Here is a 15,080-nt window from a genome sequence, read left to right as displayed (position 1 = left end):
ATCTGGAAACCTGTCGAGCTCTTCCCTAAAATTCAATTCATTCTGGAGACTGAGGAAGGGTCTTTTCTGGAATAGGGGAGATGGCTAAATGTTCTGGTTTCAAAGGCGGTGTCTACCTAAAATTCAAAAGGAGGGACTTGAGATACCAACAAGGTAGGATAGTTAGTTTGGATCCATTCTCACTGCAGTTGATTGGTTATATCTGAAAACAAGATGAGCCACAAATAACCACAGTTGAGTATTTAAGTTATATAAATTACTCGTAGTTACTTATGTATTGCTCTGTATCCGTATGTGTCTCTCCAATTAAAACATAAATATATTAAAGGCACAGGTTAATTTCTAATCTTTTAAAGTCAGTTAGGGTACACTATACTTGTTATACATATAAACATCTTAGATCACAAAGAAGTCTTAAAAAATAAACTTTCTCAATTTAAGACTGTTAGAAATATGTTAAAAGTTTAAAAATCCTTGATTATTTAAAGAGAAGATTATTTTGACTAATCAAAACTCTGCCATATAATGAAGTAAAACGAGTGAATGAAAATAACAATGCTGATGATCAAATACCTTTCCATCAATGGGAACACCCAGTTCCTCTGAAAACAGGGGATGAGTTATCCACTTGTAGGCTTCTTTTAGCTGAACTATATCATTTCTTCCCAGCGACAGATTCTGCTTTCTGAATAACATAAAAATTAATTCACTGACATGAAAAATTTTACTTTTTCAACTAAAAGCAAAAAATTATGCAATTATTTAAAAATATTTATTAAGTGCCTACTGTGTGCCAGGCACTACTTTACACATTAGATAGAAAGTAGAGAACAGCAGGCAAAAATTCCTCACCTCATAGAGGAATACTAATCATCTAGTAGACTCAAAAACCAACTTTTTAAAATGGTATGCAAGAAAATAAAACAAATAAATAAATAAAAGATAGTTTTTAAGCTTCAAAGACAAATGTATATTAATGACCTTTTCTGAGCTACCATTGCCAGATTTCTGGATTTATACATCAGAAGACAGAAAGGTGTAATAGAAGGGATTGTTTATTGCTCAGAAACAACAAAACTGTGTTTTATGATAACCTCATCCAGACTAAAAATGTTTACATCTACTTTCTCTCTGATAATGGGGCTTAATTTTGGGAAATCAATGTAAAAGCTGTATTTTACTGCTAAAGAAGAAACATTAAATCCTAAAATATCAATGTGCTAAAATGCTTGTCAATTTAATTATCAGATAAATGTCTGAATAAAAATCTGACATTCCCCCCAAATCTACTCATGAGCCAATAAATAGATTTGGGGAAGTCCCAATTATGATTTCTAGCTTTTAGTTTGTATCCTAAAATTGTTATAGAAAGGAACTGAAGTGGGTGCCTGGCTGGCTCAGTCAGTAGAGCATGCGACTCTTGATCTCAGGGTCCATGAGTTCAAGCCCCACATTGGGCATGAAAGCTACTTAAAAAATAGAAAGAGAGAAAGGAAGAAAGAGGGAGGGAGGAAGAAAGAAAAGAAAAGAATTGAAGTGGAAAAGAAAGAAAAACATGGATGGTATGATAGTATTAAAAGTGCTTTGTTATGTTGAGCATATTATGATACCATATCACTAACACATTAATAAGTCCTCTTCACTCAAATTATTAAAACTACAAATCAATCTTATGGTTATATACAGGGCTGCTTTTAACAAAAGAGATGTTAGGGCCAACTTGTGAATCATTTCTTCTAATGTCCAATTTTCAGTGATAAAAAATGGCTACTTATATCAAATATTTGTTGTAGTTTAATTCTTGAAGACCAAAAGACACAATTAACTGAAGGTAGAAAACAAAAAATAATTTAGCTAATGGCTAAATTTAACTGATCTAAAAATATGTAAAGATGACTTTCCTCTAAAAATAAAATTAAGAAATAGTTGACATACCCATTCTATATCCAGTTGAAACTATAACCGATAACACAGAATGCTTTCATACAATTTGGGATTGTGGTTTAACAATGAAATACTCAGATAAACCCTATATCTGACAAATAACCAAATTATTTGTCTACATTTAAGAACTTACTGAAACACTAAGTGTTCGAGCTTCATAAACTGTTCCTAATTTTCTGAATATTAGAAACATTAAGTATTTTAATAGACTATTTGATACTGTATCAACAGTTTAGTGTTACTTGCATAAAATAGCATCACAGTTGAAAAGTAAATAATGTATGAGAACACATTTTAAAAGATAAAAAGTTGAAACAAAAAATACAAGAAGAGAAAACCACTTAAACATTGTTTAGACTCAAGACAGTACAAAGGGTTGCAGCAAAAACCAATCCTAAATATGGGTTAAAACATTACTCATGTATTTAAGAAAACTTGTATTTTAACCCCTTCATAGTTTTTGAAATTATTTAGATATCTTAGTCTTAGTCCAGTTTAAAAAAAAATGCAGGTATTTCTACCTTCCAGATTAAAGAGCTAGTAGAAACGGTTAACAGACATCTTGGAAACCTTAACTTTATATATAAGGCAAATAAAATGCCAGATTTCACCTTCTGCCACTTTAATGTCGCTAATAACTTTTTTTTAAGTTTATTTTTTTGAGAGAGCGAAAGAGGGAGAAAGTTGGGAACGCGGAGGGGTAGAGAGAATCCCAAGCAGGCTCCATGCTACCACCACTGAGCCCGACACAGGGCTTGAGTTCACAAACCATGACATCATGACCTGAGCCAAAATCAAGAGTTGGATGCTTTTAACTGACTAAGCCACCCAGGTGCTCCATAACTTTTTAAAAATGATTTAGGGTAAATGTTTTCACAGTAGTCCTTAACATATGCCTGATGGTCCGTTAGAGGAAAAATCAGTCCCAATTTAGTACTTAGTAACCATGTTTCCCTCTCTCCTGAGTCGGATAACTACTGACAAGGCTGTCAACTGCAATCACGTTTGCTATAGATACAACATGACAGCCATCCCAGAGTAAAGATGAACCAAAATATCCAAGCACAATTAATTTTTTAATTCCTTGAATCAATTCTTTAATGACAACTCCTCTATAATATTTTGAATGTAGAATAAACTATGGACACTGAGGGAAAAGATAAGTAGTTTATAATTTTTCTGTTTCAGTAACTATATTGAACAGGATTTTTTGAAGAGCTAAGCTTAGTTTAAAATACTTCAATAAAGAATAACAACAGCAGCTCACAACCAATGTAGATGGAAATGGAAACATTTAGAAAATCTTTAGAAAATAGCGTGCTCTGATTGTGCTAAAATAATTTCTCAAACATAGGATCAAATTTTGTTATGCCAGCATCACAAGCATTTGAGACTAATTTAATACAACCTAAATAAACCTCAAAACCTTTGACAGACATATTGCTATTAGCCTTCTAGAAAAGCATATATAAATAGAAAATAAATCAACAAAAAAGCCAAGTCAATTACTTCTTTTTACAAATCACTTAACCAAGTAGAAGATTCTAATAGAGAAATCTATATTCTCTCTGTGCTTTTCTCTCCAGAGTACACAGGAACCTCAGGTAGTCACATGACCCTTTTTATATTGGTATAAAATTTTTAGCTTCAAAATCCAAGAGGGTCTGGAAAATTAAAGATTTTTTTCTTAACTCAGTTGGTAAGCAAACACTGACTTGAACATGTGGGGGCTGTTTAGAGACTTTTTGTATCAAACTTAGTGTGAATATTCATGTTTCACTGCAGAAATATTAATGTGTTTGATTACAGAGTACACCTCAAACCATGGAGGGGCGGGGTATGTTATATATGCTATTCAACACATTACACTTCTAAAATCTAATAAATTCTAAATTCCAAAACACATTTGGTCCCCAAGGGTTTCAGATAAAGGACTGTGGACCTATGTTTTATATGTTTTATCCATGTATAAACTCAACTGTCTTTCTGCTTTAATTAGGATTTTACCTTGTATCTTTTATAGTATAGTTTTAGAATTTAGTTTCTAAGACCATTATAAAATATATTCTTTTGTAGTAGCTTGCTAAACTACATTATATAAGTGCCTTACACATAAATATAAAATATGTATTTACATTCTTGTTAAATCTACAAAAAAAGATCCACTTTAATAGACATTAGTAAGATGCCATGCAAATAAACTAATTAAACAAGGTTGATACTTAATTCATACCATAAAATTTTTTTTTTTGTTAATTTCTCTAGGAGCTAGTGAACTTACTCTAAAAAAGGAGGTAGTAGTAGCAAAAGTACTTTAAGAATCAGGTAGCTTAAAATAAATAAACATTAAAAAAAGAATCAGGTAGCTTATATTTAAATGGTAGAAAAAATTCCCTACCTAAATTACTTACCCCATTTCCTGTTTTACCAGCAACCATGCAGCGTGCTGTAGGCAATTTAGTCACACCCAGAAAAAGAGAAAAGGGGAAAAATGTTCATTGAAATGAAGTTCCAATATCATTACTAAAGTGCTTAACTAATTTGCTAATCAAACTCTTTTTAGGGGAGTACTGAGTGTTCAGAAATGTGGCAATGACCTAATCTCATTTAAAATCAGAAATGAGGTAAGATGCCACTTTGCAATGCTGGGTTACCGTGGCCGAGGAATTCAACAGGGGTATCTCCCTCCTCCCTACAGATTTCTATCTCATTAATGAGGTACAAATGTTTAACATAAGTAGCTTACTTTTTTCTTCTTAAATTATCTTACTTTTTCACAGAGGAGGGCCCAAAGTGACAGAGTACATACTATGTCCCCTAAATAGAATTAAAGGCCTCAGTTTTTCATTTTTTTTTAATAGGGCTCCCACATTTTTAACTCCATCTAATTAATGATATCCATATGTAAGTGTACCAACATCTGTAAGTCACTTTGGAATACAACTAAAACTAAGATGGGTGAATGGATAAATTGACGATTAGATATACAATAAAGGAAATATAGAAAAAGAGTCATAATGATAGAATCTAGGTAGGTATATGGGTGTTTGCTGTACAATTCTTTCAACTTTACTGAACATTTAAAAATTCTTGTAACAGGGGTGGCCTGCTGGCTCAGCTGGTGGAGTGTGCTACTTTTAATCTTGGGGTTCTAAGTTTGAGCCCTATCTTGCGTGTAGAGATTACTTAAAAATAAAGCCTTAAAAAATGCTCATAATAAAACGTTAGAGAAAAGATTTGGGAAGAATTAATAAAAAGAGAAAACGTTGCTAAAATGGAGACAATAACATTCACATTCATCGTTGTTATAAGGATTAAATTCATGTAAAATGCTTTACACAGTAAGTGTGTGACACTAAGATTTCTCAGTTTGACATTAAGATCCCACAGCTGTCACCTTACAGAAAACTAACAACATGTCCTACCTCGGCATATAGCATTTTGTGAACATGACAGAAGCACACATGTGTAAATCAATAAAATACCATTATGTAGTCTCTGCATCCACATGTCACAAGAGTGGCCATTCATTATCGCTATTAGAATATTGGGCCTGCCCCGCCCCTACACACACATTGTGGTTCATATGTAGAATCCTGTCCTTTTAAACTTCAAAAGACGAGAGGGACACCAGACACTTTTAGAGACTTAAAATCATTCAGAAATCTTAGGTGAATTACTTTGTTCCCACATGAGCCAACTAGAATAACGACTGGCTGAGTAAGAACTAGAGCTATTCCCAATGCCTAAACATCTCATCAGTACCTTCTGGTTCAGTAGTTTATTTACTTTGCTAGCTCAGTCTAATGCTACTGATGGCACTACAAGTCCCCATCCTTCTTTCCTTCATCTACTCAAGTCCTTTTTCAGAGAATGTGGGCATGGGGTAATACACAAATTACCAGGAGTTCAGAGACCTGGCTTTAGGCATTATTAAATTCTTGGCACTCCTAATGTGTCAAATGAAAGAATTAGACTAAGATGAATGTAATTTAAACTTTTCTGGATGGCTAAACGTCATCATTAATTGGCATTAGTTAGTATACTGTTTTGTAACAGAGGCTATTAAGACTTAAAGGACTTTAAGATCATAGAAAAAAAGTGAATAATGGTCTCTCAAAGCTGAAACCTTGCAGTCAATATTGCCCCACCTTTCTTTAGCCTTTGTATTAGAAGAGATCAATAAATACTTGTTTTTTCACTCATAAAGGGATATTAATACTCCCCTTCAAGGGACACTGTGGGAATTAATTAAAGTTGCGTATGTAAAGAACCAAGAAAGATTGGTGGCATGTACTAAACAAATAGTGCCTATTACTGTCATTTTTGAATTAAAACTTTAACTGCAATTCACAAATAATAAAATTATTATCCCTTAAAACATTTCCAAATTCCCTAACATCCCAAACTGCTCTGCCATAGGTAGTTCTAGAACTTCTCTCATCATGGGTATCTAAGCTATAGAGAACTATCTTGTTCCTTCTTTAAGAGGACTCAAGACTCTTCTGTCCTTTTTCTTTTCTTTCCTTTTCTTTTTTTTTTTTTTTTTTTTGAGAGAGAAAGAGAGCATGTATGGGGGAAAGAAGGAGAGGGAGAGGGAGAGGGGGGAGAGAGAGAGAGAGAGAGAGAGAGAGAGAGAGAGAGAGAGAGAATCCTAAGAAGGCTCCACACTCAGCATGGAGTTTGATGCAGGGCTCAATCCCATGACCCTGGAATCATGACCTGAGCTGAACTCAAGAACTGGCTGCTCAACTGACTGACCCAGCCAGGCACCCCTCTTCTGTCCTTTTCTAGCGACCTTTTATTCTCTGCTTTTGAAGCAAATCCTGTTTTCTACAGTCACTTTCAGGAGATGCCATCAAATCTGCCACATGTCCTGCCATCCTCTGATTATAAAATAGGGCAGAACTGGAGGTTGCCAAGGGAAACCAGATTACCATGTGTAACATAAAAATTAAATCAAATGTCTTCGGTATCTGAGATTTGCTAAAGGGTTTTTCCTTCCTAATCCTCTGCAGGCTTCCTGCTCGAGCATGCCAGCAGGTTGGACAGAACTAATCACACAGCAGGAGCTGGAAGACTGAATCCCAAAGAAGTCAGTGTTGTTCAATTATTCAATTTTTACTACGTGCTAATAATGTCCTGGACCGGCTTCTGTTGAGTAAGAAAAGTACATTTATTTCTCTCTTTCAGGTTGCCAAGATAATTTTAATAAATGTTCTATTCCTTAGTTAGTGGGGAAAAAAAATCATTCTCTAGAGTAAGCAATTTAATTCTTTCTCCCCAACAGAAGCAATGGCATTAAAGTTATCAAGTTTAATCAAATTTGGTACCAAAGGCAGCATTATCATCTCCAGAAAATTCAGGAACCACACAACTTAATCCTGGACTCTGCTTTAACTGTATTACAGAATTCTATGCAAGTGCTAAATGAAGCAGCAGAATAACATGCTTGCTATGTGCTTCTGTACTCTGGTAACACACACACACACACACACACACACACACACACACACACACACATCATGGAAAATCTATGCCTAGGAATGGCTTTTGAGCTTAGGGTTCTGAGCTGGGGGTTCATCTAGCACCAGAGGGTAACAGTAGGGCCAAACTGACAATGATTTAAGTATAAGTGGCAGGTGGGACGGACAGAGAGAAAAAGAGGCATTAAAAATGGCATGGTGGGGAGCTACAATTCAGTAAAGCTGGTGCTTAGGTTATATATAATGTGTGCATAAATGTGAGTAGGGATTCAACAACTGGAGGTGAAACTGGAAAGGTCAGCATGTTTTAAGTGCCATGTGAGGGCACGACTCTAAAGAATGAAATCGTAACAGAAGAAATACCACATTTACGTATATATAAAAACCCATGGCGGTGTGCTCAATGAACATGCTAAAGAACGAACAATATTTGATCTTCTTTAATTCATTAAGTCACAATAACCATCATCTGCACACTATTATTTTTCTTACATGGTACCTTAAGAAAATAAAATAGTTCTTCTACCAAAAGGCCTCATTATCATACATGGGAAAATACACTATGGGAATGGAGAGGAGTAAGCAGCTTTAAGAGATAATGAAGAGAGACTGGCAGGACTTGGTGACCAACAATGACACTAAGGTTTCTAAATTACCACTAATGGCCTTTTTAAAACTCAAAAAATCTTTTGAATCCTACACATCTTCTGGACTCATTTATAACACATAATAACAAAGATAATGTATCAAGAGGAAAATGACAATAGTTCTGTGGAAAGCTAGAGGTATTACCCCATTCTCTCTTCTCCCAACACACACACACACACACATACACGCATATGCACACGCACATGCACATGCATGCACACATACATTTATATATTCTACCTCCACACAAATAGGCAGCTGGGAATTAGGTTCAACAACGAAGTCGGTAACAATAGTAACTCTTCTTTCCCCTTCCCAGCATACCTGCCTAACCCTTCCTTCTCTACCTCCACATTCCCCAGCTCACTATAGCCATTAGTATCTGCCTCCCCAGGGCCTGCTCCTCAGTTTGTGACAGGTTTGGGATCAGGTGTGATGGCATAAAGAGGAAGGTAAGAGAGGAGGCAGGAGAACACATTCCTATAGCCATTGCGGGGCTCTACCACCTAGCTGAGGTAAAGACTCCTTGCCCATGTCTCCTCACCTCTACCACCTCTCTGCCTCAATCTTATTCTTCTTTTCCCGAGTCTCTGATAGCACATCTATGATGTAATGACTAACAGACCAAGTCTGGATGAATAAAACTTATGTCAACTATGTTTGAAAGCCCACTCATATCCTCTACATTATCTTTCCCTACAGGGTTGAGAAAAAAATGAAGTGGGACATAAAACCTTCTCACTCCAGCTCTTCCTACTACTGTTGGCAATACAACCTTTGTATAGCATTAAAAAAACTGAACTTTTTATTTTTGACAAGAGGGGAAAAGCATATACAAATCAGCAAAGACATAATGCCCCAGAATCTTCAGGGCAAAATTAGGGCATACAGCTCTACTGACCCAGTTCCCAGGAGAATTCTACTCTTAAATTCTGAATTTTACGAAGGAGAATTTTTCTTGCATTTTCCAACATTCTAGGTGCTGATGTTTGCCTAGCTCTGAAGGACTTATTTAATTGGAAATAACCACCAGAAGAAATTCTATGGAGGTGAGAAGGTAGGGTAGGAATGGAGGTGGGAAGAGGGATCAGAACAGACAGAAGAGTTGCAAAGAATGAATGGTTCTGAGATAGACATACAGACAGATATCACTCACATGGAATCTAAAAAAGAACCACAAAACCATATGAATAAACAAAAAGCAGAATCAGACCTATAAATATAGAAGACAAACTGGTGGCCAGAGGGGAGGAGGATGAGGGACTGGTAAAATGGATAAAGAGGAGTGGGAGATACAGCTTTCCAGTTATGGAACGAACAAGTCACGAGAATAAAAAGCACAGCATAAAGAACATAGTCAATGATATTGTAACAGTGATATATAGCAACAGATGGTAGCTACACTTGTGGTAAACACAGCATAATGTATAAACTTTCTAATCACTACATTGCACACCTGAGACTAATGTGATATTATGTGTCAACTGTACTAAAATTTGAAATTTTAATTGAAAAAAAAAAAGACAGATATGGTTCAATCTTGTCCTTTAGCATATATGCTAATGAGAGGATAACATAGCAACTGAATTTTAGATAACTCTGAAGTTATTATCTGTGAAACAAAGCTATCTCAACAATTATCTGTCAGCACCTGGGTGTGGCTAAGGGCATGCAAATATATTTCCTCCTAGAATGTGATTTTAGAGAACTAGCATCCTCACTGAAATAGCAGTTAACAAAATGAACTTGCAGATTCAAGAGACTTCAGTGTATCAAATGTAGCTCAATTTCAAGACATAAATACAATTTTACCTCAAAATTACTACCAAGAAAAACAGCTTTTAATACTAAATGTTAAGTTTTAGAATACCAGAGAGATAAAATGATTGTTAATTGCTGAGAATCTATTAATTGTTGAAAAACATCTCTTCAATAAATAACTCAAGAACTCTATGAAGAGAACTATTTAAAAATTATTCCAAGTTATCACACGAAAATTATAAGACTGAAATCATTCTGTGTTGAACCTGATTTGCACTAGATATATTCTTAGGGATAAGCATTGGATTTTAAAAGTTTAGGAGGTGCCTGAGTGGCTCAGTCAGTTAAGCGTCTGACTCCTGATTCAGGCTCAGGTTATGATCTTATGGTTCATGGGATCAAGCCTCAAGTCAGGTTCTGCGTTGACAAAGTGGAGCTTGCTTAGAATTCTCTCTCTCCCGCTGCCTCTGCCCCTCCCCTGCTCATGCTTGCTCTCAAAATAAACTTTAAAATAATCTTTAAAAATTTAGGCTCAATATTTATGCTCAAATAATTTGTTATTATAAAATAAAGACTTATGGCTTCAAGGTGGTGGAAGAAAGCCCTTTCTGTATGCTTCTCCTCTGGAAAATCATCTCAGGTGAGTTGGAGAATGAGAAACAGAAAAAGAAACTCCATCTACAATGAAATAAAAAAAATCCCTCATCACCCCAAGTCTCCATATATGAAGACAAAAAGGGAATGCAGGAGTGGAAAGTAGGAGAACCTAGGAAGCTGATTTTTAAGTGCTGGCAAAAAGAGATACTTGCCCCTCCAAACCCAACAAAACTGAGGACTGGAGTGTAAGACAACAGAGTGTGAACTGGGCTAACAGGGAAACAGCTAACAGCTTGTATAAGCAATGAACAGATACCCAGGTCCTCTCCCTCACACCAACCAAGAGCAGATTTACACTCCAGGTACCAAACTAGAGGTATCTACACTCAGAAACCCCTGGGCAGAGGACGGCTGGAGCAAGGCCCTGCAAGGAAAACGGGAGTGTTCAGTGAGAGTTTACAGTCTGCATAGAGACCTGTAGCCCCCTCTCCCACCCTGCTGAGGCAGCCAAATCTCTACCTCTTTGGACAGAAGAGTAGAGGATCTGTCATTGGATGAACTAGATGGTTTCTGAAAAGAAAGTGATATGTGGTCTTTCTATGTAAAAAAGTCAGTTAACGACCTGTTTTCCTCCAATAAAACCCAGTCCGCAAGCACCACTATCCTGCTCTCTATAGACATAGCTTTCAATCACTTTTTAAATGCCCTATGCTTAACGATGAATGAACAAAGATTACTTACTCATTTAGAGAAAATCTCCAACATGAAAGGAAGAAAATGAAACAGTAAACACAAAAGTAGACAAAAGTAGAAGGAATAATATATGAATTCCCATGTACCCTTTGAGCCAGCTTCAAGTTACCAACATTTTGCCAATCTAGTTGTATCTATCGCCATTACCTTTTTTTTGGTAGAGAAGTGGTCTCAAGCTTTTATTCTTATTTTTTATTTTTTTATTAAAAAATTTTAATGTTTATTTTTGAGACAGAGAGACACGGACAGCAAATAGAGGAGGGGCAGAGAGAGGAGAGAGAGAGAAAGAGAGAGAGAGAAAGAATCCGAAGCAGGCTCCAGGTCTGAGCTGGCAGCACAGAGCCTGACATGGGGCTCGAACCCACAAACCGTGAGATCATGACCTGAGCCAAAGTCTGACGCTTAACCAACTAAGCCACCCAGGCGCCCCATCAAGTTTTTTTTTTTTTTTTTAAAGAAAATCCAAGACAAATCATTTCACTTGTGAATACTGCCCAACGGAAACATTTTTAAAAGTGATATTCTTTACTACCAAGTAAACTTATAACTGAAACATTTTAGACATTGATTTCAAAATACGTGAGGGAGTACATAGTATCTCAAACTTCTTTCGGGGCAGAAGGGCATATAAGCAAAAACGTTTGAAAACCACTTACTGCACCTTAGAATAAGCAAACAACAGAAATGAAAAAGGGACTAGAACCACATATTTGGAGAAGGTTTCGGGTTTTCCCCTTCATTTTCTTTTATTCTTTTTAAATAACATGTTAGAAAGTACAGAATACACTGTCATTTATTTTGGAACATGATTTTGTCTGTCTCTTTCTCCACTGTATATTCTCTCAACTTCAAAGGCTTTCTGTTTCTTCAGCAAAGAAAAAAGTAGGAGGGACCCTGGGAGCGGGGGGAGCAGGTAGGGGAGAACATAGGACCTCCTTCTTCCTACTCCCCATTTCTTCCTTTTAATCTGACCTTTGGACAGACATAAACTGCACTGCTGCTGCTGCGGACTTGGGCAAGATGTGCTGAATATGGTCCAGAGTGACCACAGCCAATGACAAGTAACTGCTGTATGTCCATGTGTGTTAGGCATATATTAGTAAACAAAACAGACATAAGCCCTTGCCTTTGTAAAACTGATGGCTGAGAATCATAAGACAAGCAAAACAAACAAAGAAATCACACACTATTTTATGTGATGAATGCAATGCAAAGTGATAAAGACAGTGGAGAAAAGTGAAAGAGGAATAGGGAATGGAAGAAGCAATCTGCAATTTCAATTAGGGTAGTCAGGGAAAGCCTCACTGTGAAGGCAACATTTGAGAAAAGATATGAAAGCGGTGAGGGAATAAGCCATGAATATATCTGAGGAAGAAACCTTTCATGAAGAAGTAACAGCAAGCAAAGGCCCTGAGGCAGAAGCTGTGCTTTGTGTGTCCAGTGAATAAGCAGTAAGGCGGCCAATGTGGCTAAACAGTCAAAGAAGGCAGAAACAGATGATGAAGGCAAAGAACTGAGGTGCAGTGCTAGGGCAGGGCTGCTATAGGCCCTTGCAGGCAATTAAAGGACTCTGATTTTACTCTGAGGGAGATGGGTGCAATAGGAGAGTGAGCATAGGAAGGACATGAACTGACTTACCTTTTAGACAAACACGGAAAGAGACAGCTGTTAGGAGGCTATTGTTAAAATCCAGGTAATTGCTCAACCTGTCTGTGCACCCTCCACCTCGGGATCACGGAAATGATTTTGAGAAGTACAGCTAGGATGGGGCGCCTGGGTGGCTCCGTCAGTTGGACTAACGACTTCAGCTCAGGTCACGATTCGTGGGCTAAAAGCCAGCCCAGAGCCTGGGGCCTGTTCCAGATTCTGTGTCTCCCTCTCTCTCTGACCCTCCCCTGCTCATGCTGTCTCTCTCTCTCTCTCAGAAATAAATAAAACATTAAAAATTAAAAAAAAAAGAAAAAGAAAGAAAGAAAGAAAAGTACAGCCAGGAGAATTGGTGTCTTTTCTAGTCTGGGATCTCACTAACTTTTGGTCAACAGTCTTCAGCCCATTTCCTAAAAGAATAAGCTGAAGCTTCACCAGTTTATCACCGTGGTTTTGGACCTGGTGTTGGCCTCTGACTCTATGCCTCACATTGTGCTGGATTCCCTTCCAAGAAGGAGCTTCTGGTGCACAGGTAGCAGGAAGGAGGTACTGGGCCCAGGTATTTGTTCCTGCAATAGTCTCCATGGGCATTGGCCTTTAGAGCCAGAGGCTTCTTTTTACTTATTTATTATAAAAATTTTTTTTCCTAACATTTATTCATTTTTTGAGAGGCAGAGAGAAATGGAGTATGAGTGGGGAAGGGGCACAGAGAGAGGGAGACGCAGAATCCGAAGTGGGCTCCAGGTCTGAGCTGTCAGCACAGAGCCCGACATGGGGCTCAAACTCATGAGCTGTGGACACCATGACCTGAGCCAAAGTTGGACACTCAATGACTGAGCCACCCAGGAGTCAGAGGCTTCTGAACAGTCATTATAGACAATAAGATCAAATAGTCCAGCTCAGTGAAATTGGAGAAGATAGTGGACTGAGGACAGATGGCTGGTATGCATAGATTGCAGGCCCCCAAAATATAACGTTATAGCGGCCAAAACTCTGTATCGTGAAGCCTTAATCTAGAGATACTTCTGAATTCTTACTTTGGGCACAATATGGGTTTTAAGAAATCCAGCACAACCATCAGAGGATGAGGTTGGCTTATGAGGGCAACTTTCCTGGGGGAGCTTCTCACCCTTCCTTGTGGGACTAGGAAACCCTGTAAACATGGCCTGTGGACAAATTCAGCCACAAGGAAGAACCCAAACACCAACAAGGTCAGTTCTTTCATCTAAGTTAGGGTTCTGCTCACAGTCACACAAGGAGACACAATAAATATGTAAAAACAAAACTGCATGCCCTTAGGTATGTGTACATACTGATGCCATATATATACATATACAGTAGAATGTTCTATTCAAAGATTTCAAGAATTATAGAAGAGTACATGCATCTTCAAAAAAATTACATTGTTAAATCTAGATCAGTGGTTCTCAAACAGTTTAGTTTCAGGGCTCTCTACCTACTTAAAAATTTTTGAAGACCCAAAATAGCTTTGTTTATGCTGCTTATATATATTAATAATGATAATATTAGCACTTAAAACAATGAATTTTTAAAAATATGTATTAATTCACTTTAAATTAATAAAAGTCATATCCATTACATGTTAACATAAACATTAAAAATACTGTATTTTTCAGACAAAATAATTTAGTGAGAATAGTGACACTCTGGTACACTTTTGCAATTCTCTTTAATATGTCTTAATAAAAGAACATTGGATTTTCATATCAGCTTCTACATTCAATTTGCTGCAATGGCACATATCATATAGACTCTAGAAGGAAATTATATATTATTATGAAAATACCTTTGACTCCATGGACCCCTTGCAAGGACCCCTAAGGGCCCCTGTATCACATTATGAAAACTATTTATCTAAATGTAATGGATATTTAAGGAAAATACGAATTACTAAAATTTGACTCAAGAAGAAGGAACAAAAAACGTTCTACCAAATAACTTTCAATACAGAAAATTGAGAAAGTAATAAAGATCTGCTCTTAGTATCCTTTAAAATGGTTTTATAAGTGAAGTCTACAAAAGTTCAGGAAACAGGGGCGCCTGGGTGGCTTAGTCGGTTAAGCATCTGACTTTCGCTCAGGTCATGATCTCGCGGTTCGTGGGTTCTAGCCCCGCGTCGGGCTCTGTGCTGACTGCCAGCTCAGAGCCTGGAGCCTGTTTCAGAGTCTGTGGCTCCCTCTCTCTCTGACCCTCCCCTGCTCATGCTGTCTCTCTCTCTCTCTC

The 15,080-nt window shown here is 37.1% G+C and overlaps 1 protein-coding gene across 4 annotated transcripts in view; it reads right to left on the bottom strand.

The window, feature by feature from the left end:
- Window positions 1–15,080, bottom strand: part of PUS10 (pseudouridine synthase 10) — a 73,846-nt gene that overhangs the window by 27,328 nt on the left and 31,438 nt on the right. For all 4 annotated transcript variants that reach the window (XM_039240334.1, XM_039240336.1, XM_039240333.1 and 1 more), the window contains exons 5-6: window positions 4,356–4,390; window positions 574–685 (exon numbers count right to left, since the gene is read on the bottom strand). In XM_039240334.1, coding sequence (XP_039096265.1) covers window positions 574–685; window positions 4,356–4,390 — 147 coding nt within the window. The remainder of the gene's footprint in view (window positions 1–573; window positions 686–4,355; window positions 4,391–15,080) is intronic.

Source organism: Hyaena hyaena, unplaced genomic scaffold, assembly GCF_003009895.1.
Source record: "Hyaena hyaena isolate Hyena2069 unplaced genomic scaffold, ASM300989v1 scaffold_173, whole genome shotgun sequence".
Classification (NCBI taxonomy): Eukaryota; Metazoa; Chordata; class Mammalia; order Carnivora; family Hyaenidae; genus Hyaena; species Hyaena hyaena.
The sequence above is the reverse complement of the archived record's forward strand: the minus strand, read 5'-3'. Positions and strand labels throughout refer to the sequence as shown.